The sequence below is a fragment of the Podarcis pityusensis genome (genome assembly GCF_964106645.2).
Source record: "Podarcis pityusensis genome assembly, chromosome: 15".
NCBI lineage: Eukaryota > Metazoa > Chordata > Lepidosauria > Squamata > Lacertidae > Podarcis > Podarcis pityusensis.
In genome coordinates this window covers 40154933-40178652 of record NC_138040.1, presented here as the reverse complement: position 1 = coordinate 40178652, position 23720 = coordinate 40154933, and the positions used below count along the sequence as shown (strand labels likewise).

The 23720-nt window shown below is 41.6% G+C and overlaps 1 protein-coding gene across 4 annotated transcripts in view; it reads right to left on the bottom strand.

Annotated features, from left to right (window-relative positions):
* LRRTM4 (leucine rich repeat transmembrane neuronal 4) overlaps positions 1–23720 on the bottom strand; it is a 430913-nt gene that overhangs the window by 198211 nt on the left and 208982 nt on the right. For 2 of the 4 annotated variants that reach the window (XR_013979719.1, XM_080982455.1), the window contains exon 3: positions 6639–6698. The exons of the other annotated variants lie outside the window; for them this stretch is intronic. Coding sequence is in view for 1 of the 2 variants with exons in the window: in XM_080982455.1 (XP_080838581.1) it covers positions 6639–6698 (60 nt within the window). In the remaining variant the exon portion in view is untranslated. The remainder of the gene's footprint in view (positions 1–6638; positions 6699–23720) is intronic. 4 annotated transcript variants of the gene reach the window in all.

The window sequence follows — 23720 nt, the reverse complement described above, 5'->3', positions numbered from 1 at the left end:
TGCAGTTCAGTTTCCATCAAATACTACATTATTCACCCTGATGTATGCTTTTCAATGTAAGTTGCATAACTTACATTCATTTCAAAGGAAACACCCTAAACTATTTTTAAATGTGATGAAATATGTATCATTTGTGGGCTTAAAAAACAACATCAAGCATATTCATTTGACTGTTTTCTGTTCCTGACCACAGATGAACAAATGATCTTCAGCAATTTCTACATCCTTTTCTGTTTCCATTGGAATTCTCCAATATCTATAATAATCATTCTGCTATTAGTCATCTCAAACTAAATTGCTTCCTCGGTGGTGGTACCCCATTTAATAAATTTCATTCTGTCAGAGATTTGATTATCACCCATGTGGTTTGTTTTATCCAGGTTACATCTTAAAATCTGTATTTATATACAGGCCTTTGGCACAAAGCTGGGGACAGGCAGAGGAGAATTTTATATCCTAACCAATGACTGAAAGCTACATTGTTATTATATATTGGTTTTGACTATTGTTTTATTTCAGTTTTCTATGTTCGATCAATACTAGCCTCCTTTTTTGGAGGAAGGGCGGGATCTAACAAGTAATTTAATTACTTAATCGATAAACTTCAGTTACCGCCCAGTACAATAAGTCTGAATGCAGTGTAAAAACTGCACGTTTTTTGCATGAGTGTAAAAGCACATTGGGATGCGGGTGGCGCTGTGGGTTAAACCACAGAGCCTCTTGGGCTTGCCGATCGGAAGGTCGGCAGTTTGAATCCCCACAGCGGGGTAAGCTCCCGTTGTTTGATCCCAGCTTCTGCCCACCTAGCAGTTTGAAAGCATGTCACAGTGCAAGTAGATAAATAGGTACCGCTCCGGCAGGAAGGTAAACAACATTTCCGTGCACTGCTCTGGTTCGCCAGAAGCGGCAAAGTCATGCTGGTCACATGACCCGGAAGCTGTCTGCAGACAAACACCGGCTCCCTTGGCTTATAGAGCGAGATGAGCACGCAACCCCAGAGTCGTCCGCGACTGGACCTAATGGTCAGGGGTCCCTTTACCTTAAAATCACATTAGCCAATCTAATGAGGGCTGCATTAGGCCACACCCTTCAATGAAGAGATACATATGTTACAACCAGGTACCTCTGAAATTCATATTTCAGAATAAATGGTGCAATATAGACAATACAGGGCAATTCTCCCAAGAGCAAAGAAACAAAAGATGCTTTAGTCCATTCATCAAAAGGCAGATCGGCTCCAGACACCTTGTATCTTTTCCCCATAGGACCTTACACAAAAGTCAGGTTAACATTTAGTGACATTTCAGAATGATTCAGAGTAACAGTTTTGATGTACAGGACTTTGCTAGGCAGGTGATGTTTAATGCATATCCTCCTAGGCAGGAGGGGAGGGGAGGGAGAACCACACTGATATTGACTAAAATCACATAATACAGGAACAATGCAATTACAAGTTCCCTGATCCAGGGAGAGCAAATCCAACATGCAGCTGGGCTCAGGGTTTCCGGATGAGAATTTTGTATTGAAAATATCTGAGGGTGAAGCAAAACCAGAGGCTCATTCCAAGAGCGGAGGGGCTAGTAAAAGTCTCAAAGTTTTTTTTTTAGTTTTTTTTGGGCGGGGGGGCTCAGATCTAGTGTCCAAATATAGCCCCATGGGCCTCTCCGTCTGGCTCTCAGGACTTTTCTCCTCCCAAAGCCACATCTCTTAAATATGTCTGCTTTGTACCTTCTTCCAGTTCTTTTGCCTGACTGGAATTTCTCATTGACTGTAATAATTACTCTGTCTTGCCTGGATTGAGAGTTGTGTATGTAAAAACCTCTGACCTCTGGGTGGTTGGACCGTAGACTACTGTTCCTGAGTAGCATGGTGGGTTCCTTCTGCCCCACCCGCTGCTGGTATATGGGTGCTGGGAAAATTGACCATGAGAGAGGGCAGCCCTTGGTCTGAAGAGCCACAGTGCCAATGGTTCCCAAGGCAGCCACTTATGCATTGCCAAAAAGGAACAAAGCAAAGAGGGAACTTGGTATCTGCATATAATGTTTATGGGCTCCTGTATATGTGCAAGTGCAAATTTAGAAATGATGCCTGGAATTTAAATAAAAATGGAATATACCTCACCTCTGAGGGAGCAAGACTGTGGTCTAGGTAATCTGTGTTCCTGCTCAGACTGCTGGCCACTTGTTAACTGCCGAGGAGCACCTTCAAGGCTCTGCTCTCCCTTCTGATGTTAAATTGATCTTAAAACTGGACTTGTTTCAGACAGCCCTTCACACACAGAACCAGGTTTTGATTGCAAGCAGCACAATATCAGCAAGATTTCCGTTTGCGCTGTTTTAACCAAAGTGTATATGTGCTGGTGCACAAAGATAACTTAAGCAGGGGACAGGGCTGAAAACTGAATCAAATCTCATGTATGCAGCAGTCTGGAAAAACTAAAAACTAAAACAAGAATAGAAATAGGGGAAGCAGCTATTCAGATGAGGAAAAGTTTGTAACCAACCCTGTCCAAGTGATGGCCCAGTATCCTCTGAAACATTGCAAGGGAGGAGACTTCCGGGGGAGGCGCCTCCAGCAGTGGCAGAATTCCTCTGACCGGGAGGAATCTGCTCCGTGGAAATCTGGGTCTGGCCGCCACGGCGAAGGCAGAGACCCGTTAAAATCACAGGCGGGAGAAGCCTGTGAACGTGGGATTCGGCGGGCACCTTTTGCGCCTCCCCCACTCGCGGGGAACCCTGGTTTTTGGGGCTCCGGAGTGACGTGGGGTGAGCAGCGCGGTGCATCGAATCGTCTGCTTCTTCCACGGAGCGAAGCCGCATAGCTGTTGCCGGAGAGCGCTGACCTTTTCCTGTGGACAATTTGACTTTAAAGTAATTACCCATGAGTAGAGCTGAAACGGAAGAATTGGATCTCTAAAAGTTTAAATTGGTATCGTAACAGGGAGGTTCAAAACAGGAAGTCCGCCTTCCCTTTTTGTAAATAGACTGAGGCAACGAAGTTGCAAGCTGGAGTCCTGGAAGGTCTTTTGTAAAAGATCAAATTTCCAACGGTAAAGAACATTAAACCCCCTCTTGGAGACAGGAGAAGAGAGGGGGAAGTTGTAGATTGAGTATGCCTGCGGGAGAGAGCGAAGAGGCTTAAAACACCGCCGCTCTGACCCTGGAAACGGGCTGCTAGCAAGACTGATTTTTTTCCCCTTTTTTTGGAATGTTCATTGACAGCGCTTAGAACGTTCATTGACAGCTAGCTAAATAAGAGAAATACATTGTTTCTACTGTTTCCAGCTGTTTTTTAAAAAGGAGGAAAGTAACTGAAAATTGAAACTAACTTCAGATTATTGAAACTGTGTTTAAAAGAGGACATATTGACCGATACAAATACAACCTGTTTTCCCCTAGTGGAAGCTTTTGAAATTGGTTACTTTATAGGAGCTGGGCTAGGGGAATTTCCAGCTGCAAGATAAGAAAAGTATGAGACTTTGGAATTGACCTTGAATCTCTAAAGTGTTATGGCAAACGGAAGGGGAAAAACAGACGGGATGTCGACAGAGGAGGCCTTAGTGGCTGCATTATTGAAAATAAACAATTCGCTGGAACAACTCCATAAGAAAACAGATGCGAGGAAGGTGAAATTGGATGTTGCAAATATTGAGACTGATTTAATTGTAGAAAGATTAAATAAGTTGGGACAAAAGGTGAATACCAATTCAGAAACCACCCAGAAACTGATACAGGAATCTACTCTGATACGGCAAACTGCAGATGAAGTCAGGGAAAAAACCCTTGCTGCTGAACTTAAGGTGGTACAACTGGAGAGGAGAGTCCCATCCATACAAAGACAACTTGATGAACATAAATTGACATTCGTTATGATTGAACTTAAAGAAGAGCGGATGAATTTGGGGACCAGAGCCCTGTCTGAGTTGGAGAAGGAAAGCCTGACAGAGTTCAGGAGGCGACAGGACTAACATTGGTTGAGAAAGAGAGGTATTTGGGGGTTAGTATGACTGCCAAAAATGTGAATCTGCTTAAGGACAACTGTGAAGGATGTTGGATTGAAGAGAAGGGGAATTTGGAAATATGGACAAATCAGAAGTTGTTACTGTTGGGCCGAGTCGTTGTGGTGGGGATGGGGGCTGCTGTGTTGCTGGGGATGTTGCTGTTGTTTCAAACATTGCAAGCTCTGGATGGGATGGAGGGTCTCAGGAGGTGGCAGAGGGATGCTCCTAGAGTTGTTTGGCAGGGCAGGAAGCCTCGAGTTAAGCTTAAGATATTGATGGATGCTAAAGAAGGAGGTGGACCTACCCTGCCAGACCTTTAAACTTCGTTGTGAACCATCTGCCTTTTGCTGGTTGAGAGAATGGTTGCTTCTTGAAAACACTGAAGTGTTGGACAATGGCAGACGAAGTTGATGGACTATAGGGAATTAGCGGAAATGACTGGCAAGATCCGAGACCAGGGTGAAGAGTCGGTGGAAGAAGATTGGAAAAAGTTTAAAGACTATTTATAGAAATATTGTAAAATTAAGGAATGTTAGAAAAATGTTGGAATGAAATTATATGGCTTTAGTAGAAACGTCATAAGGAATTAAGTATAAATAGATTAATAGAAAATTAAAGGAAAAGTATGGCAAGAATGTGTTAAGATAATTATAGAACAGAAAACAGAGTAAGATGGAAAGGAATTGATGAAACAAATAATAGAAGTGGAATACAAAAAGGGAGGTGTGAGGAAGTCGCTGGAAATAAGTGAAGGAAATATAAGATATTGAAAATGTTTGAGGTGTTTTTAAATTGTTTTTGTTTTGTTTTTGCTTGATTTGTTAGTCCATGTAGAGTTTGTGTATTGTATTCGTATTGTTTTTTCTTTTTCTTTTCTTTTTCTCTGTGTTTGTAGTGCTGTGTTGGAAATTTTGAAAAAGTAATAAATATCTTTTTTAAAAAAAAAAGAAAAGAAAAGAAACATTGCAAGGGAGTACTGCCCATGACAGCAATCACTGGCTGCAGACTAAATTTCATCATCTTAACCAGGTTTGCAATAGCTCAGACAGACATTTAGTTTCTCTTTGCCATCACACCAAAGAAACATCGAGGCAATAACTTTAGAAGCAGACTGTATTTATTAAATATAACAAATCAGAGGATCTGCAACAAACCGATTTAAACATATTTAACCAAATTAAATTTATCTGGGCAGGTGATTTGCAGCAAATGGGGGAAATTATATGTCCTGGACATTTTCACAGCCACGTACTGTGGCCACATGGCAAGGATTAGAAGAAATTTCTCTCCCTGCAGCATGCACTTTATGTGTGAATCCAGCAGGCACACCATGAACTTGCCCTGTTGTGCCTGCTGGGCCCCCAAACAAATAATGTTTCTAGAATTCAATTAACAATTCCTTAAAACTTCAGACTAAATGCCAAATGAGTCAAATAATAAACAAATACCACTCCAGCCGTAAACAACACTCAACAGTGTGAAGTAGGCTACAAAGAGAAGTCCCAAACCCAAAATCCTATTCAACCGTAAATAAAGTGACCATTGAAGCTCACACTGTAGGGAGGAAGGACAGGTGCCAAACAAAGGAAGAGTATGGGACAGAGACAGCTTAAGTAGCCTGGTCTCCATCTTTTCCATCATTGGCTAATTGGCGTCCTTGTGCCACAGCATGCTCCACCCCAGACCAAACCACTTCGCCTTGTAGGCATGGAGTGTGTGGCAAATTCACGCTCCACTCAAGAGGGTATACGACATCCCCACGAAATTAGAATTCCAGAATTAAAATGCACATTTTTAAGAGTCACAAAAGGGCTACCCCTGTGCACATGCTCATAACTGACATTTATTGGCTGGAGGAACATGAGGGTTTGTAGGGTGTGTACAGCGAGACCACAGACCACATGAATTTTCTTCCAGTTCTGGCACAACCGCCATTAGTATGGAAATGAAAATCCCACGATCACTCTCTCAAAGCGGTGACATATGATCAAAGGTGCAGACAGTCTGCTACAAATTCACCTTTAAAAACCTTGGCTCAAACAGCAACTATATCCCTGGTAAGTGCAGAAAGCCCCTTTGATCGCACATCTTCCCTTTCTGTTGTATTGTGCAAATCATATTGTGCATACTGACTCGATATTCTTTTGAGCCGAGGGAATTCATTTTGCCTAATCAAGTGGAGAAACCATGGTGATGGATGTATGCACAAGGGAGCAAGATAGAAGCAAGCCATTTTATTATCTTTAAAATATTAAAGGCTGACCCTGAAGTCAAGGAGAAATATTCATATATGGAATTATCCTGAATCATTTAGTTTTGCTGTCTTTCGTCTTTGCTGTTATTGGAACAAACAAAAGGAAATGGTTCTGAAAATTGACAGTAAAAGCACAACTAATCCTCAAGAATGTTTGCTAGTTGAACTAAATGAAGTTGTGGGTTGTATGCACGCTCTCTTAAGGTAATCATGGCTTTGATCTACAGTATGTTGCTTATGCTTATTACAGCAAAAAGATGTGGGTGGAATCATCCAGGTAAACAACACAAGGTCATCCCAAACATGACCCTCAGGTGGCCTATGAAATAACAATAAGGAATAATAATAATAAGAGAGTGCCTCAGCTATAGAATTAATTCCTACCTTATTCACTGCACAATCATCCATGACAATTCCTTTTTGAAAGAGGACTTCTCCGGAGAGCTGAGAAGATAATGGCAAGGAAACAATATACAGCTCTATTATTATTCGTTCAAACTCTGCAGTCCATCTAGGTACAAGACATTCACCATCATTTGCAAATATAATATATATTAAACAATGATTTGCCAAGATCATCATTAGCAAACACCTCACTAGCAGCTCAGCAGTTTTTGTCTCTAGCAAATAAAAACAATTAGTTCACCTCCCCACCAAGTGCACAAAATGGGTGGTATTTTACTCAGAGTAGACCATCTGAAATTATTGAAATTTAATCATGCTTGTTAAGTTCAGTGGGTCTACTCTGAGTACCACTCATTGAGTTCTTTCCCCCTGCTCTTCCAGCAAACCCAGCCATTACCTTAAACGGGAAACCCAGGTTTGTCTCGCAAGCCATTGAGCAGAGGAAGCCAACAAGTTGCCACCATATGTTGTTGGGTTAACAACTCCCATCATTCCTGTTCACTGGCCAGTGTAGGTGGGGCTGATGGGAGCCATTTTTACTACTGCATCACAGGAAGACCCAGTGGCCTCAAGTCTTTCTCGGTGCAACATCCACAGTCTACTTGAGTTCCAAGGAGGATGGTGGTGGATTGTGCTGAGAACTTTTGCAAATAATTTTAAATAGTGTCTCTAATTACCGGGGTTCTTTATTCCTTCCACTATGTAAAAGCAATATTCAATGTGATCAAATTTTTTTATGGTAACTGTAGCTGAAAAAATATGAACTATTAGGCACAGGGATGGGTAAGTATGTCAATTTCTAATCCTTTTCACTTACATTTATTTAAACATATTTTTCTGTTCCATTCCCCTCATTAATCAGAGTTTTTTTTAAAAAAAATACTCTTCCAAATTGTATTTTCTCTCAGAACATGTATTCAAATGTGTATTTTGCTATGTTCAAACTGTAAAGAACTATGTTGCCACAATCAAAGAGAAGTGTGAAATCTAGCAGGCAGCCAAGTTCTGATCTACGCATTAGATACCATTCAAGTCATTTCATATAGGAATTTGCAAAGATCAAATTCCTTTTTAATTTTTTTTAAATAAGTTTTACAGAAAAAATGGCATGTGAAATTGGGGGGCAAATTCAACTATTCTGGCCTCTCTACGTACGTATCTCTTGGCTCTCTCCTCAGGCCATGCTTCCTTTCCCCAGGTGACACACCTCACCATCCCTCTTCAGTGCCCTCCTCAAGTACTTTTACCTGGACGGACCGTGCATTTTCTTGCACTGCAATAATGCCTGTGGATGGAGAAGTGTGTCTGTATGCATGAATAATAGAATTGTAGATTTGGAAGGGACTATGAGGGTCATCTAGTCCAACCACCTGCAGTGCAGGAATCTTTTTACACAATGTAGAACTCAAATCCATGACTCTGAGATTAAAAGTTTCAAGCTCTACCAACTGAGCTATCCCAGACCCCCACTGATACTTGTATGGCTGGAATATTGTGCATGGTATGGAAGTAAGGTCACATTTCTTGCTCCATCCATTTTTGCCTCTGGTCCTACCCATCACTGGAATGTGGCCCCTGGATGGTTTCCCACAACGAAATGCTGCCTTCAGCCTGGGAGGGAGGAACACTCCCCATCCTTGCCTATGGAAACACTGTGGATGCTAGCACAAAGCTAACGGTCATTTATCTTGATGGTCATCACTGCTTGTTACGCGAGTGAATTCCATAGTTTAGCTATGCACCATGTAAAGAAGTACTTTATTTCATTTGTCTTGAATCTTCTCATATGGGATGGCCCTGACTCAAAACTGAAGTGTGGCACTCAATCATCACTATTATGTGATGTTCCCCACATGATGCAGTGGTACCTTGGTTCTCAAACACCTTGGTACTCAAACAACTTGGAACCCAAACACTGCAAACCCAGAAGTAAGTGTTCAGGTTTGCAAACTTTTCCCAGAAGCCGAACATGCTCCATTTTGAGTGCTACACTTCAGTTTTGAGTATTACGCTGAGGTCTGTCTGTGTCTTTTTGTGTGTGACCATGTAGAACCCAGTTCAGTTACTGATTGATTGATTGATTGATTGATTGTGTGACTGCAGTACATTGTTTATTGCTTTCATTTTATGGATCAATGGTCTTGTTAGATAGTAAAATTCATGTTAAATTGCTATTTTAGGGGTTGTTTTTAAAAGCCTGGAACAGATGAATCCATTTGGCATTACTTTCTATGGGAAAGTGCGCCTTGGTTTTGGAACGCTTTGATTTTGGAATGGACTTCCGGAAGAGATTAAGTCTGAGAACCAAGGTACCACTGTACATGTTCTATAGACCTCTTACCCTTTTCTCAAAAAGCGATGAGCTGCCCCATCTCCTTGAATGTTTGGTTGCCCTTTCCCTTAGGTAAGGCAACCAGAACTCTACACAATATTCCAAGTGTGGTCACATCACAACATTATGATATATGGAATTTTATTTTTACCCCTTTCCTAACGATCCTTAGTATGGCATTTGCCTTTTTCACAGCTGCCATAACTGATTCAACATCTTCAGTAAACCACAAAGTCTCATTCATGGCCTGCCACCTCCAGTTCAGACCCCACAATGGTAGATATGTGTGAACATGGACCCTCCACACTAGTGGGACAGAGCTTCATCACTAGCTTGTTTGATTGTTTGATTGATTATTTAATTTCTGCAGCGCTTATTAAAAATACCTCTAAGTAGTATACAGAAAACTGAAGCAACAACAGACAACTTAAATAAAATATAACAAAATACAGTTACATTAAAAAATGTTATATTATCAATAACATTATCAATGTTACATAAATCAATATCAATATCTTCCAAGTGTGTTGCTGTTGGTTATGGGGACAGAAGAGGAATTGGAGAGCTTGGAGCGGTGTGGGCAAATGGTGGGAGAACTGAACTGGCTTAAATAGTGTGTCCACACTACACTAACTCCTCATCCCTCTCCTGGGAAGTGGCAGGTGACATACTTGCCTGAAATCTAGTATGGCAGCTGTGCCTCACTAGGTAAGCTGCTCCTGCTCCTACCCTACAACATTTTGTTTCAAGTCCCATTGTACTATCTATACCTGCATTCTGTGCATCTTAACCTCAGGTTAAGAACTTAATTTGTTCTGGAGGTCTGTACTTAACCTGAAACTGTTCTTAACCTGAAGCACCACTTTAGCTAATGGGGCCTCCCGCTGCTGCCACGCCACCGTCGTGCGATTTCTGTTCTCATCCTGAAGCAAAGTTCTTAACTTGAGATACTATTTCTGGGTTAGCGGAATCTGTAACCTGAAGCGTCTGTAACCTGAAGCGATTGTAACCTGAGGTACCACTGTATTTTGCCATGTAGTTTGTGGCTTGCTTCATACAGAGCTTGCATTCACTTGTAGCTCCTGCTTTCTACCTGTAACACACTAAGAGCATAAGATGAGCCTTGTTGGATAAGGCCAACGACCCATCAAGTCCAGCATCCTGTTCTCACAGTGACCAACCGGGCGCCCCCATGAGAAGCCCAAAGCAGGACATGAGAACAGCAGCAGTCTGCCCACCTTTGACTTCCAGCAAATGGTATTCAGAAGTGTTACCGCCTCTGATAGTGGAGGCAGAGGATAGCCATAATGGCTAGGGGCCATTGATAGCCTTTTCTTCCATGAATTTGTCTAATCTACTTTCAAAACCATCCAATTATATCCAGATTGTGTTGGTCCTGCCATTGTCCACCTAGCCACCTACATTCTACTACCCCAGCTCCACCCACTCATGTGCAGGAGTTTCCTTATTTAGAGAGCACATTTTAAACTACAACAACCCATCCCTATTTCGCTCCTATTTGTAGGGCATGTATTTTGTTTCAGAAGTCGTGTTTTGACTCATATGCAAATATATGCAAATATAATTGATCCATCAATCCTGTGAGGATTCAAATGATGAATCAATGAAGATGTCCATAATCAGGTGACAACCCCAGTTCAGATGATGCGCAAGTTTCAGCCCTAGCCCATCACCCGGCCAGTCACTGCTTTAATCAGAGAGCTATGCACCATTAAACAACTTCTCACTTCATCATCAAAACTGTCTCTTAGAGTCTCCCCCTGATGTGCAAGGGAAATAATGTATACATACGCACATATGAACTATTGCAATAAAGGGGGGGGGAGGATTCTTTCTTTAATGAAGGAAGGAAGAATGAGCATAAGTGCTAGCAGGGCTTTATTTTCAGCCGGAACATGTGGAACTTGATTCTGACACCTCTCAGGTGGTCACCATTGTCATTATAAGAGAACAAGGGAGCTGTTCATGGTGAGTTCTGGCATCTCTTTTTCTACAAAAAGAGCACTGAGTGCTAGGATCTGAACTAACCGGGCACAGCTCATTAAACCCTATCTTTGGAGAGAGAAAGGAGCAGGGGGATATTTGCTGTTGCAAATGAAATGCCCTGAACATGCCAAGGTTACTTTTTGATGGGAAGTTCTGTACATGTCTAGTTAAAGTTTCAGTCTGCTATGTGCACTCACTAGATCTCATGAGAGGGAGGAGAATTTGAGGTTTTAAAATGCCTTGCCCATAAGGTTTCAGGCTCATTTTGCCCCACAAGATTCCCACCCACCGACCCACTCTCCATGCTAGAGGCTGATTGGGCTTTTTGGGTCACTAGCTGACACGGTCAGAAATGATTTTTCCCCTCCCAAATTCAATTGGCCCTGGGGTTTTTTTTGTTGTTTTTTTTTGCCTTTCCCACAGTAAAATACTTTGTTGTGCTAGATTCCGTGAGGATTTTGTCACAATTCAGAGATTTGCAGGACAAATTAAGATACCGTGATTGCTTGGTGGTTTTTGTGGCAGTCCCTGGAAAATAGGGACAGTAGGACGGTATGCTTCTATGGTGGGGGTTTGGGTGCTTCTGAACCTCCAATGGAGTGTCATTCCATCAGCAAAGGTTGTGTAGAATGAGGAAATGATCCTCACCTTACTGCCATTGCCAATCTGATATTTATTCAGTAAAGTTGTGGCCAACACCAGTGTCCATCTGAGTTATTTCCACCACACTCAAGAGCAACAAAATGCACCTGCTTGGAGAAGCAAGACAGCACCGACCCACCCACCAATCCATGAAAAAATGTTAACATCTCGTTTTACAGTATCATGCCTTTAAAGTCACAGTTTCATTCATCACAGAAATACACTCTCTCTCCAATCATCATCCCACAGTTCATAGGCATTGCATGTTCTATTTAATTGCAGTATAGCCTCCTTCAACCAATCTGCTTTCTTTCCTTTTTTAGGTTATAAACTAATCTTGCTGATGCAGCCCAGATGATGTATTATGTGTCAGTGGGAGGCATTCTAAAGCAAGCAGGCTATCTACAGCTGATATCAGCAGGCTGCATCTCTTATCTCTAATTAAAACACTCATCCAATTGTAGTCAAAATGCTTCATTCTTAAATTGCAATTGGATTTTAAGTGGGAATTAGAGGGAGGTAGTAGCCAGCACAAAAGGAGCCCGATTGTCAGATGAATCAATGCTTCTCCTGCTTTCCCCCTCACCCATGGAAAACAGTCAGAGAAATATGGGCCTGAGGCTCAGACTACATGAAAGGCCTAAACACATTTCGCACTTGCCTGATGGCCCCTTTAGACATAGAAAAGCCACTTCCAGTCAGCAAGCAAAACTGGAGAAGTAGCAGGGAAACAGTTAACCCTTTGTAAACCTGCCATTTCCCCTCCCGAGTAGCTTTTCCTCCCACAAAATTTTATGCATGTTTGTCCCTGCTTTTAAAAACTTTGCAATTGAAAAGTTGGGAGGGGGATGCATATAAAGCCATAGTTCAGTGGTGCAGCATCTACTAGGTATGCAGAGGGTTCCAGATCCAATCCATGTTATCTCCAGGAAGCTCTGAAAGGGAATTCTAACCTGAGTTACTTGGCATTGTTTATTCTGATGTGTTGGAATTAGAACAGCAGAGATCATTCAGTGTACAACTCAAGGGTTAATTTTGTTACTGCTAAAGTCAACTAGCCAAGAGCAGAACGGGTGGAGGTGTTGCTTAGTAACCGGGCAGAGTTTGCTAAGGTAGCACATGCCATGATTGGGTGTGTAGTTTTGAAGGCAGTTTTCCTCAGTATTTTGTAGAATTTTGTAGAATGTATCCCTTCTGTGTACGAGGCCTAAAAAATACACATCCTCTTTTCCTTTCTCCTCAAATTATACACTGTTTTCGTCAGTTTCCTCAGTAAAGTGTTATGAAGACTTCTCTCTGGACTGCATCTTCATTATTTAGGTGACCTCATTAACAAGATGAACACCTTGCCCTGTCTCTATGACTAGGGCTATAAAATTCCCCTTCTTCAAAATGGTTTGGGGCATTAATCAGGAAAGGGCTGCAACTGAGCTATAGAGCAACAGCTTTACATGCAGGTTCATTCCAGGTAGGACTGGGAAAGACAGCAAACAATACTGAGCTAGATTACTTGGTCTAACTTGGTATAAAACAGCTTCCCATTGCCTGCTTCTAACAACAGCCAGCTTCCAAAGTCATCTACAGCTCTTTCCCTCCCTCCTCTGTCCTCTCACAACCTAGACTTTCACCATCAACTGCTATGGAGCAGGAGATCAATGAAAGGACTTTTATTCTGGCCTGGCATTCAGCCATCAGCCTTTTCCTGGGGCCTGCTACAACATATATATTCTCCCCTCCTGTATTCACTCCCCCTTCTCTCTTGTGTCTCAGCTTCACTTAGAATGTAAGCCTTTAGGCTTTAAAGACTTGCCTTTTTATATTGTGTAATGCATTTATTTTAACAGCTAAACAAATAACATTAAAGACACATAAAAACCTTGATGTGGAGAGGAAGGAGGCTGCTTAGCCTTCTACTCAGACATATGCTCCCCCCGCTCTTTTTTTCAGTACAGCACAGAAGCGTAAGTGTGTGGGTGTTAATCTTGTGTTGGTGATACATCTGAGCACCTGTTCCTGTCCCTACCTGCACCACATAGCAGGACAGACTCTGGCTGATACTTTACCATATTTTATTTATTTGTTTAGATAATGGAAATCAAGCAAGGATATGCATTTGCTATTCATTCACAATTTTCCCTTTTTAAAAAACTCAACCCTATACACAAAGCCTTTTTAAAGAACATTGTTTTGACATTTGACACCATCCAAATGAGTGGTGTGGAAATAATTACGTAATTAATTACATTAAATTTGAAACTTGCGTTACATAGTTTTTATTGGAAGTAGAACTGAAGTGAAATGGAAACAGAGCTGATTGTGATGAAGACAGGGCAGAATGGAAATCACTTCCTTTTCTCACCCTTCCCATCGATAAAATAAATAAATAAACCCCGAAACCAGCAACTGAACTAACTCTCCTAAACACCAGAGGCGGCCTGGGAAAACAATTCCAGTTTTTAAAGAGACCATAACATTCAACCAGTGACTTCTCCGATTGCACAAACTGGCCCTTGAACCAGTTCACACGGTCCTTTTAGAGGTAATATATACACCACGAGCTGATTTCTCCCAGATTTTTTGACAAAGCTAACCTATATTTGAAGTCCTCTGACACAAACTGGATTTGCTGGCTCAGTTCATTTGTACTGATGGATAAATGGGCCTAATATTGCCATCAGCATGAGATTATTCTCGTGAGAGCAGGAGAAGGGAATGGAAACATTTCCTTCCACTCATTTGGAAGAGCAGTATTCTGGAGAGCAAAAAAGCTTGATTCTGCTCTAATACCAACTAGAAAAGCCATACAGGAGTGTGCATATAATTTGGATGGTTCACAAATGAAGGTCTGAATTGAGGCCACTTCAGACAGGTTTGGACTAGTATGTGCTTAAGCTGCATCTCTCTGAACTGCTCCAAACTGAAATGGGGATTTCTGAAGTACTTTAGGCTGATCTGTATGTTTTAAAAACAAAATACTGCAGACAGTGTTTCTCCCCAAGCTTGGGGAGAGGAGGGAGGGATAACTCTTTTGTGATTGACAGGTTTGACTTCTAATTAGAATGAATTGTTTTTCCAGGGATCTCCAATCACAGGAAGGGGTGTTGAAGTAATGTATCACCATCAGGACAGCATGCCTTCCATCAGCCAAAAAGAGATTCACTGACAGCGAGAGTTGACAAACCTTGCTCAACCTTGTCAATGTCCTTATTTAGGTCAAGAAGATCCTACTTTAAAGATAGCCTGGATGGTACTATTTAAAGAGACTTTGTCCTTCTGATGAGCACATTTTCATCATGCAATTTCCCTCTCTACTCCTTAGAGAGGAAGAATTGTTGTCATCTGCTTAATTAATAATGGAACATTTGAAAAATAGCAACCAATTTTTATGGCTAAAAAAAACACACCCTAAATGACACAGCCTAATTACTCTGTTCTTGTTAAGTAAGTCACTTTTATTAGGTTATCTTACAGTATTAACAGTACACTTTTGCTTGATCCCAAAACTCTCTCAAATCACAGTGCTACTTTGATATATGCCACCTCAAAATGCATTATTTAAAATGGGGATGGGGAAGACGTGCCCCCCCCCCCCGATGTTGTTGCACTGCAACTCCCACCAAGCAGATCCAATGGATTCTTGTAACTTGAGTCCATTGGTTCAGGTGAAGCAGAAAGGAAGATTGCTCTATCTTCCATGTGACAGTTCTTTAGACATTTGAAGATGGCTATCATATCACCTCTCAGTCTTCTCTACTCCAGGTTAAACATACCCATCTCCCTCCATCATTACTTGTAAGGCTTGATTTCCAGAATCTTTACCATCTTAATCACAGCTCACATACAGTACCTGCACACATGGCTACAACCCAGAGGAAGCGAGGCTAGACAAATTCTACCCTGACTTTAACTTTTCTGGTATCTGGCAATATCAGGAAAGCTAATGCAAAAGTTCATTTACACAGAAAGATATCAAGACAAGACACCTTTAATCAAGGTTGGTTTGACTCTATTAGATAAATAAATGAGAGACCAGAGGCCCCAAATACACTAGCAAGGTATGAAAGTTGGTAGAACTCCTTTTATCCTTGCTTTGTTCATACAGTTGTTAGCCCTTACAGTGCCATAGGCCATTTTAATTGATTTTGCTGCAAGAGAAGAAACATAGCTACCACTCTGGAAATAATAAAAACAATAACTTTTCAGACCTTAAAGTTGCAGAATTCTGTTTGAAGTACAGATGCCAAAAAAGAAACACACACAAATGTTTAAAGCCATAAACCATTTCTTGGAGTTTGTAAGAATCTGCACAGATTATTAACAATGCAGTTTAGTAGGGCTTCCATCTTCTTCTTGTACCTCCAGGGAAGAAAGTGGGGAGGGGATAACCTGAGCAAATGCAAACTGTCAAGTCATATATATGATGCCTAAAATCTCAATCGAGCACTTTGAAAGCTTGTCAGGAAAATTAATTACCCTCGTGATTTAAAGAGTGCATTTTTGTCCCCAGTGACAAAAGCAGCATTTAACTATTGAGAGTGTGTCCTGGTCGACACAAGACATCTCATTCAATACATAATGCTGCCCAGTGCTTTTTTCCCCTGGGGGTACGCAGGGGTACACATACCTCTAAACATTTTGTGAATCTAAGTTTGGCCTCATTGAGGGGCAGTATTTCAATATGAATGGGAAAATGAGAGTACCCCTAAACATTTTTTTTAGAAAAAAAAGCACTCATGCTGCCATTGGAATTAACACACTGGATAGAAAATGGATTCCACAGCTCCCACAAATACCTGTTTCTTGGATCTGTCTTCTCCTAGGTTAACTGATGTGACCTCATTTAACTCTCCAGAATTGAAGACACCAGAAATATTCTATGGAGATAATACATGGAGTCTGCACATGGGAAGAACATGATAATGTTCTTTATTTATCACAGGGCCAAGTCCCTCCTTCTCCATTATTATTTCTTTGGAGTTGCAGCAGGGAGGTGAGGAAATTTATACGAGGACTGAGAGAATTTCTACAGCTTCTGCCTTCCCTGGGATGACATATTGCACTCAACACTCTAAAATGAAGAAGTGAGATGGGTCTTGTAGTGTGGTTGATCTTAGGCAGAGATAGCCTGGCCATGGTGCTTCTTGTATTTGTATGCTCAAGGCGTAGTTATTACAATGTGCTGCATGTGGGACCTGACCTGGAAGCTCTAGCTGGTCTGAATGCACTTAAGGTCTGTTCTTAAAAGCATATGCTACCAGATCATAGAATCATAGAGTTGGAAGAGACCACAAGGGCCATCGAGTCCAACCCCCTGCCAAGCAGGAAACACCATCAGAGCACTCCTGACATATGGTTGTCAAGCCTCTGCTTAAAGACCTCCAAAGAAGGAGACTCCACCACACTCCTTGGCAGCAAATTCCACTGTCGAACAGCTCTTACTGTCAGGAAGTTCTTCCTAATGTTTAGGTGGAATCAGATCAGCTTACAGTATTTAGGACTTACATTTCACCAAACAAAATCTTGGAGCACCCATTGTTTGGTTACTTCCCAAATAGAGGAGGCAAGCAAACTGGCAATTCTCCGTTTATTTCATGCACAGGTGAAATCTGCATCAAAACTCTTATATGCTGTCAACATTTGGTACAAGGGCTCTTTTCCAAAGCTTGATACATTTCAATCAAAGCTTATGAGGTCCTTACTTCAGGTACCTAACTCAATACTTTTGTTGGAAGTAACTGTGAATGCCCACTTTCAATTAAGGCCTGGTGGAGTGCCTTGGGTCTGGTGTATGGCCTTGGGAATGGTGTACTCATGTGATAAATGTGGAGTACATCAGCTCCTGGTCAAAAACCATGGTGCATAAGGCCTCTTTCACCATCTTTTCTTACCCACCTGCAGTATGATACTGCCCTCAAAACTGTGAAAGAGGTTTCGGGATATTGCCTTTAGTGATTTATGATCTTGCTCACATGTGACCTGTGGCCCATCTGTGTCTGGAATCCGATACCTAGAGGGTTGTGTGTTTTTTTTGTTATCTCCCTACCTTAAGAATTTGACCGTACCTAACTACCGTCGTCTGTTTCCTAAAGCCAGGTTAAATGTTTTCCTTTATGAAGTGCTGCGGGGAAAATTTGCTGGTGTCCCATACCAAGATAGGCTGTGCCCATGTTGAAGGTATGGAACACATATTATTGCATTGTAGTCTGTATAAACAGGTTAGACAGCATTTAATCAATCCAATACTAACAGAACAACCTAGAATTGCTGACTCGTTTTATGCCAAGTTCTTCTTGAGGATAAGTTTGATACTGTTACATTGGCCGTAGCAAAATTCCTCTCAGTGGCAGTAAAAATCAGAAATCAGTATGTACGGGCTAAAGCTCCTCTGTTGGCTAGCATGGCCGATTTTACACCTTAATAACTGTTGGTATTTACTATTCTTGTACTGTGTATTCTTGTACTGTGTATTCAAGGGATGCAGGTGGCACTGTGGGTTAAACCACAAAGCCTAGGACTTGCTGATCAGAAGGTCGGCGGTTCGAATCCCCACGATGCGGTGAGCTCCCGTTGATCGGTCCCTGCTCTTGCCAACCTAGCAGTTCGAAAGCAAGTCAAAGTGCAAGTAGATAAATAGGTACCGCTCCGGCAGGAAGGTAAACGGCGTTTCCGTGCGCTGCTCTAGTTCGTCAGAAGTGGCTTAGTCATGCTGGCCACATGACCTGGAAGCTGTACGCCGGCTCCCTCGGCCAATAAAGCGAGATGAGTGCCGCAACCCCAGAGTCGGCCACGACTGGACCTAATGGTCAGGGGTCCCTTTACCTTTACTGTGTATTTGGGGTCCATGGACCACAATAAAGCTGTGTGTCTGTTAGGAATGGCCAATGGTTAAGGGTGATGAAAGATGTGGTCCTCCAAATGTTGAAGTATTACAAGTTCCCCATCATATTCATATGTTCTCTCTTTCTCTCTCTCTCTCTCTCTCTCTCACACACACACACACACACACACACACATAAGGGCAGGGGGAGAAATCTCATAGCAAACAGCAAAAACCATAAGGAAACTCCAACAGAGATAGAATCCGGCACTTTGTCTAAAGAAAACTAATGAATATAGAAGTAAAAGGCTAAATAGTGATGCTCTTGGCGAATAGATTTCCAGGTATTTAATTCTGTTCTCAGTTGTAATTCATTTAGCTGAACTATGCCAGGTGAGCTGTAGACATTGTTCTCACTGACAAGTATTACAGCTAATAAGTAATTACTTGTCTTTCAAAAGCTCTTCACAATGCTCATCTGGGTTAAAGCGTATGCAAGTCATTCAAGGTTTAGGAGAGCTTTTAAATAGGTTTTTTTAAAATAAAAAATATATAATTCTCTCCTCCCAAAAATGTTTCATGCTGGTTTACAGTATTTTTTTTAAAAAATAGGCCATAAAATGGCTTTAACTTAGATAAGACAATCTTCAGCTGTGAAAAATAATGAGTGTGGGGATCTGGCTAATTTTATTACAGAAAGGAGATTGATTTCTTGTCAGTACATTACTTTAGACATGAAAATTACCTCTCCTTTATTTAACCTGAGATTGCTAACCTGACCAGTTTAAAACTGCCCTCTTTTTAAAACTCAGTTATAAAACCAATCAATATGAAGAAATGGTCATGTAATTTAATGACATCTTATGAAAATAGGCAAAGGTTTAACCCACGTAGCTAGAATGATATTCTGGACACAATTACTGAGAATGTGATTTGCTATATAGAACAAGGCTCATAGATCTTCAGAACCAGTGAGCCAGGTTGTATTAATATACAAGGCAATATACCTCTGGTATGGCTCAGTACAGGATCCAGGGATCACATTGCAAGTGAGGTTAAAGGATGAAGTGGGAGTTAATGGATTTGTCAGTTTCAGTTATTTCAGTTTCTTATTTCCCCAAATGTAAATTCAACTATCCACATCACTCTTGTATGCACCTAATGTTTCATTTCAGCACTGTTACTTACCTGTGACACCTGTACTAAAAAATTCCACAAACATGCTTATTACAACTACTACTAACAACCACCACCACCACCACCATCATCATCATCAGTATTTAAGTGGGGATTTCGCCTAATAAACCTATTTCCATATACAGTTTTGATTTAGGCACGTATTTTCACAAGCAATTATCCCTGATATGATGCACTAGTGGAAAGTACTCGGTATTGCCCAGGAATTCTCAGAAACAAAAAACAAAAAACCCTGAAATTTATAAATGGATATTGTAACTTGTTAGTTCCTAGGGTTGTGCATACTCTCCCTGACTCAAGGAACACCTGACTCTAATCCTGTCCTACATAAATTCAGTGGTTGGGACTAATGCATAGTTGTTGTTGTTGTTGTTTTTTAAAAAACAACACTGTACACTTGGAAGACAGTGGGGAGGAGATGCTGTGTCCTTCTTGTCCTCTTGTCCACTCTACGTACAAAGGACAGAAGGATTCAAGACCTGCTGATTGCTGCTTCACTAGCATCCTTCCTGTAACCAACAGCACTGCACTTTAGGTGGACAGCTCCTGCACTGCTTCTGCATTGTGGGCTTGGCCAATGTGCTACGTCTACTCACACTGGCCACCCCAGCTGTTTGGCCCTCCTAATTGTTCTCCTGGCTATTGGAGACAGCAGTGGGGCAGCACAGCGAATCAGGTTCTTCCAGGCTCCTAGCCCCCTCTGTGCTGGAGGGCTGTGTGATATCTTCTTCCTTCTACTCCTCATCTCTCAGCCCCTCTGGCACCTCTTTATTTCCTACTGGGGTGCTGAGGCCTTCTGACCCAAGCCTTGAGGACCTCCAGTGGCTGCTGGTGCCCTCCTCCAGGTCATCCTCATCCTGCCAGTCCTAGCACCCCCACCATTCCACAACAGGCAGTTAGATACACTTCAGTCCATCATCTTGATTCAAAACGGCATAGGATATAAACCAAAATCGATTTCCCCATCCCAGGAACCATTGTACCAAAAAGGGTGATGATAATGCCACAGACATCCCAATCCATGCAGCTTGGAACATTTTGGTCCACCATCTTGATTCTAAATGGTATCTAATGGTTTACAAAGATAGACCAAACCCAACTTCTCAGTCTTGAAAACCATTGTGCCAAATTTCACAACATCTTCAGAGGTGTCCCAATCATTGCACTTTGGAACACTTCAATTCATACAATTCACACTTTGGAATAGCCAGCCCTAAGTGCAATGAGTTTGTGCACTGGAGAAGATTGAGTTCTGTAAGCTGTATGCTGGTCCTGTTATGTCTAAGGTGACCTTTCAGTGGACATCACTGTTTGGGCAAAGTCTGGGATATACCCAGATCTGGCCAACTACATTTAGCAGGTGCAACTACACTTTTGTGATGGATGAGTAGTGGATGCATAATGCTTCCTGTGTTATCACAACCAGTCCAGTGCTGCCTGCTGAGTTTGCAAGCCTCCTGGTGTTTAAATTTGACTGCTTTTAATGGGTTTCTCACCATCGAAGAGCTCCACTTTCAAAAGTGACACCTAAGGCTGTACAATTTGGGACCTGTCAGATAGAAGTCTTCTCAGTTATCCTTTAATCACTGCAAAGCTTTCTGAAATAACAAGAGTAAACAGAAGGGAGGCTGGGGGCTTTTAAGCTGCTTCATATCCCTGAAACCAGCTTATACCGGGAAGAAGCGGGTCTTGGATAAACCCCTTTAATACTGGGTGTTTGCCAATGTATAAGGCTGAGACTATAGGACAGGTTTTTGAACAATCATCAGAATCAAGAGAGACCCTTGTGATTTTTCAAGGATCCTTGTGAAAGATCTGCACAGAAATGTGTATTAAACCTGCACTTTATTTCATTACTTTTCTGGAAGTGTGGAAATTATCAGGTAAGGAAACATAGTGAAAGTGGAATGAAGTGCTTTCTGAATACAGCCATTACTAGAAGCAAATAGAGGGAGCAGGAGGTGTTCTGGAACTTTGTGCTGATTTTTGACTTTGATTGTTTGTTTCCAAAAGTTTGAACTATTACGCCACTTCTAATTGCAAACTTTTGTCAGTCTGTAGCCGTAAGCACCAACTCCTAGGGGCCAAGACACTTTGGGCCCCCATAATGTGTTTTTGGGTTGTTTTTTTAAGGAGGCTGACCCCCCCAATTGTTCAGAGGGCAGAGGAGGGTGAACATGCAGCTGGGTGCAGTGCAGCTTTGATGGTCAGCGGCTCCTCCTCCTGCTGCCACCACTGGCCAGGAACAGCTTCCCCCAGTCTTTCCCTTGCTACTGCATTCAGCTTCACCCCCTGGCTCCTCGCAACATCACGCATGTGACGTCAGGACTTCACATCAGGCTCCCACAATCTTTTTCAGAAGTTGGTATCTCTGTCTGTAGCAGAAAGAAAGACAGACAACTCCTGTACTCTTGTGATCAATATAGGGTCACTGAGTATTTGTAACACACGCTGGAAGTGCCAGAAACAATGCAAACAAACCTCTTTCACATGTGGTAAAATAGTAGTAAAACACAGAAGTATTGGGTGGAGAAGGACAGATTAAAAAATTACAGGGTATCCAGCCAGAATTGGTTTCCTTCAAACTAAATGGAAGAGGTGGTAAAATCAAACATAAAGAGGTGGTTTCTTATGAGGTGGTTCCAGCTAGATTTCTTTCCTCTTTTTTTGCAAGAAAGATGGCCTCGCTGCCACGCTGGAGTTTAAATTCCCCATGGACATGCCCCCGTTGGTGCCAAATGGTTGGAGAGGCCCACTCCTTGACTATGGCCCCGCCTAGTGCCAACAGGACAGGGAGCACGCCAGTCTCCAGCCCTCAGCCAGGTCACATCGCCCACCAAATAAGATAAGGGGACCTATTAAAGAATGGCTAGGAAAACACAGAATTTGCCGCAATGGCTGAATTAACTTACTATATCAAATGCAAAGAACAATAGCAGAGGTATGATAGCTTTGCAGCAATGTGGAATGATTTTATTGAATGCAGTAAAAAATCTGTTACCAAAAATAACTTATTAGTTCATTATTTTCTAAATACAAATATGATGCTTTGAATATACATATGGAAGATTTATTTTCAAACTCAGTATACACTAGTGATATTTATTTCTTAATAGCTAATAGGTCTCTACCTGGACAGGGAAAATATCATTCTATCTGTTATGTTTACATTTTGGAACAGTAATAAATATAATAATAGATAAAGCTTTTGAACTATTCCTCCATCTCTAATTATAACTTTTTGTCAAGCTGTAGAAAAAAAACTAGAGAGACAATTCCGATACTTGTGTAAAGCAGATCATTACAGGATAGTCAGTGAATGTAACCCTAACATTGACAAAAAGGTGGAATTGATGTGTGTTGACAGGTACACTCTGTTGTACATCTGTGTACGCATATACAACACCACGTGATGATCACTCACTTTCTGTTCTGCTGTTTATAATGCCAGTTGCCTCAGAGTTCACATGCCAGCACACTACAGAATGGACCTCAAACCTCTAAAACTGTTAAACCTCACCTCTAAAAGAGTATCAGGTTCACAAATGTTTGTGATTCAAAGCAAGCCTTAGACTCAGAAAGAGGGAGGGAGGAATACATTTGACACATCAAACCATCTCCATCTCCCCACAAGACTGCAATGAATTAAAAACAGTTATCTGCAAGGACCAAGCATTGCTCAATTTGTAAACTGCTTACCAAATTTCTAAAGATGATTTTTTCATTATGCCAACCTCCCCCCATCCCGCTCCTGTGGTTTCCCTCTCTCCTAGTGATATTATTGTCAGAGTATGTCATCAACGCCACTTCAAATCTGTCAGATATAATCTTCTAATCTGCCAACTTTTCACAAGGCAGAGATGAGATCATGCACAGACTGACAAGACATGCAAAAAAGTCTATGCCATCGCAAAGCCTGTTAAAAGTTTTAAGTTACCCCTATTGTGTGAATCCTGTCAAACGTGCCCCTGCAATTTTTATAATGACAGCTCCTGTCAGTTTAAAAGGGTAAATTATTCAGTTCAACAGAGAATGTTGACAGTAACTGTAAAAGGGGCCTTAGCAA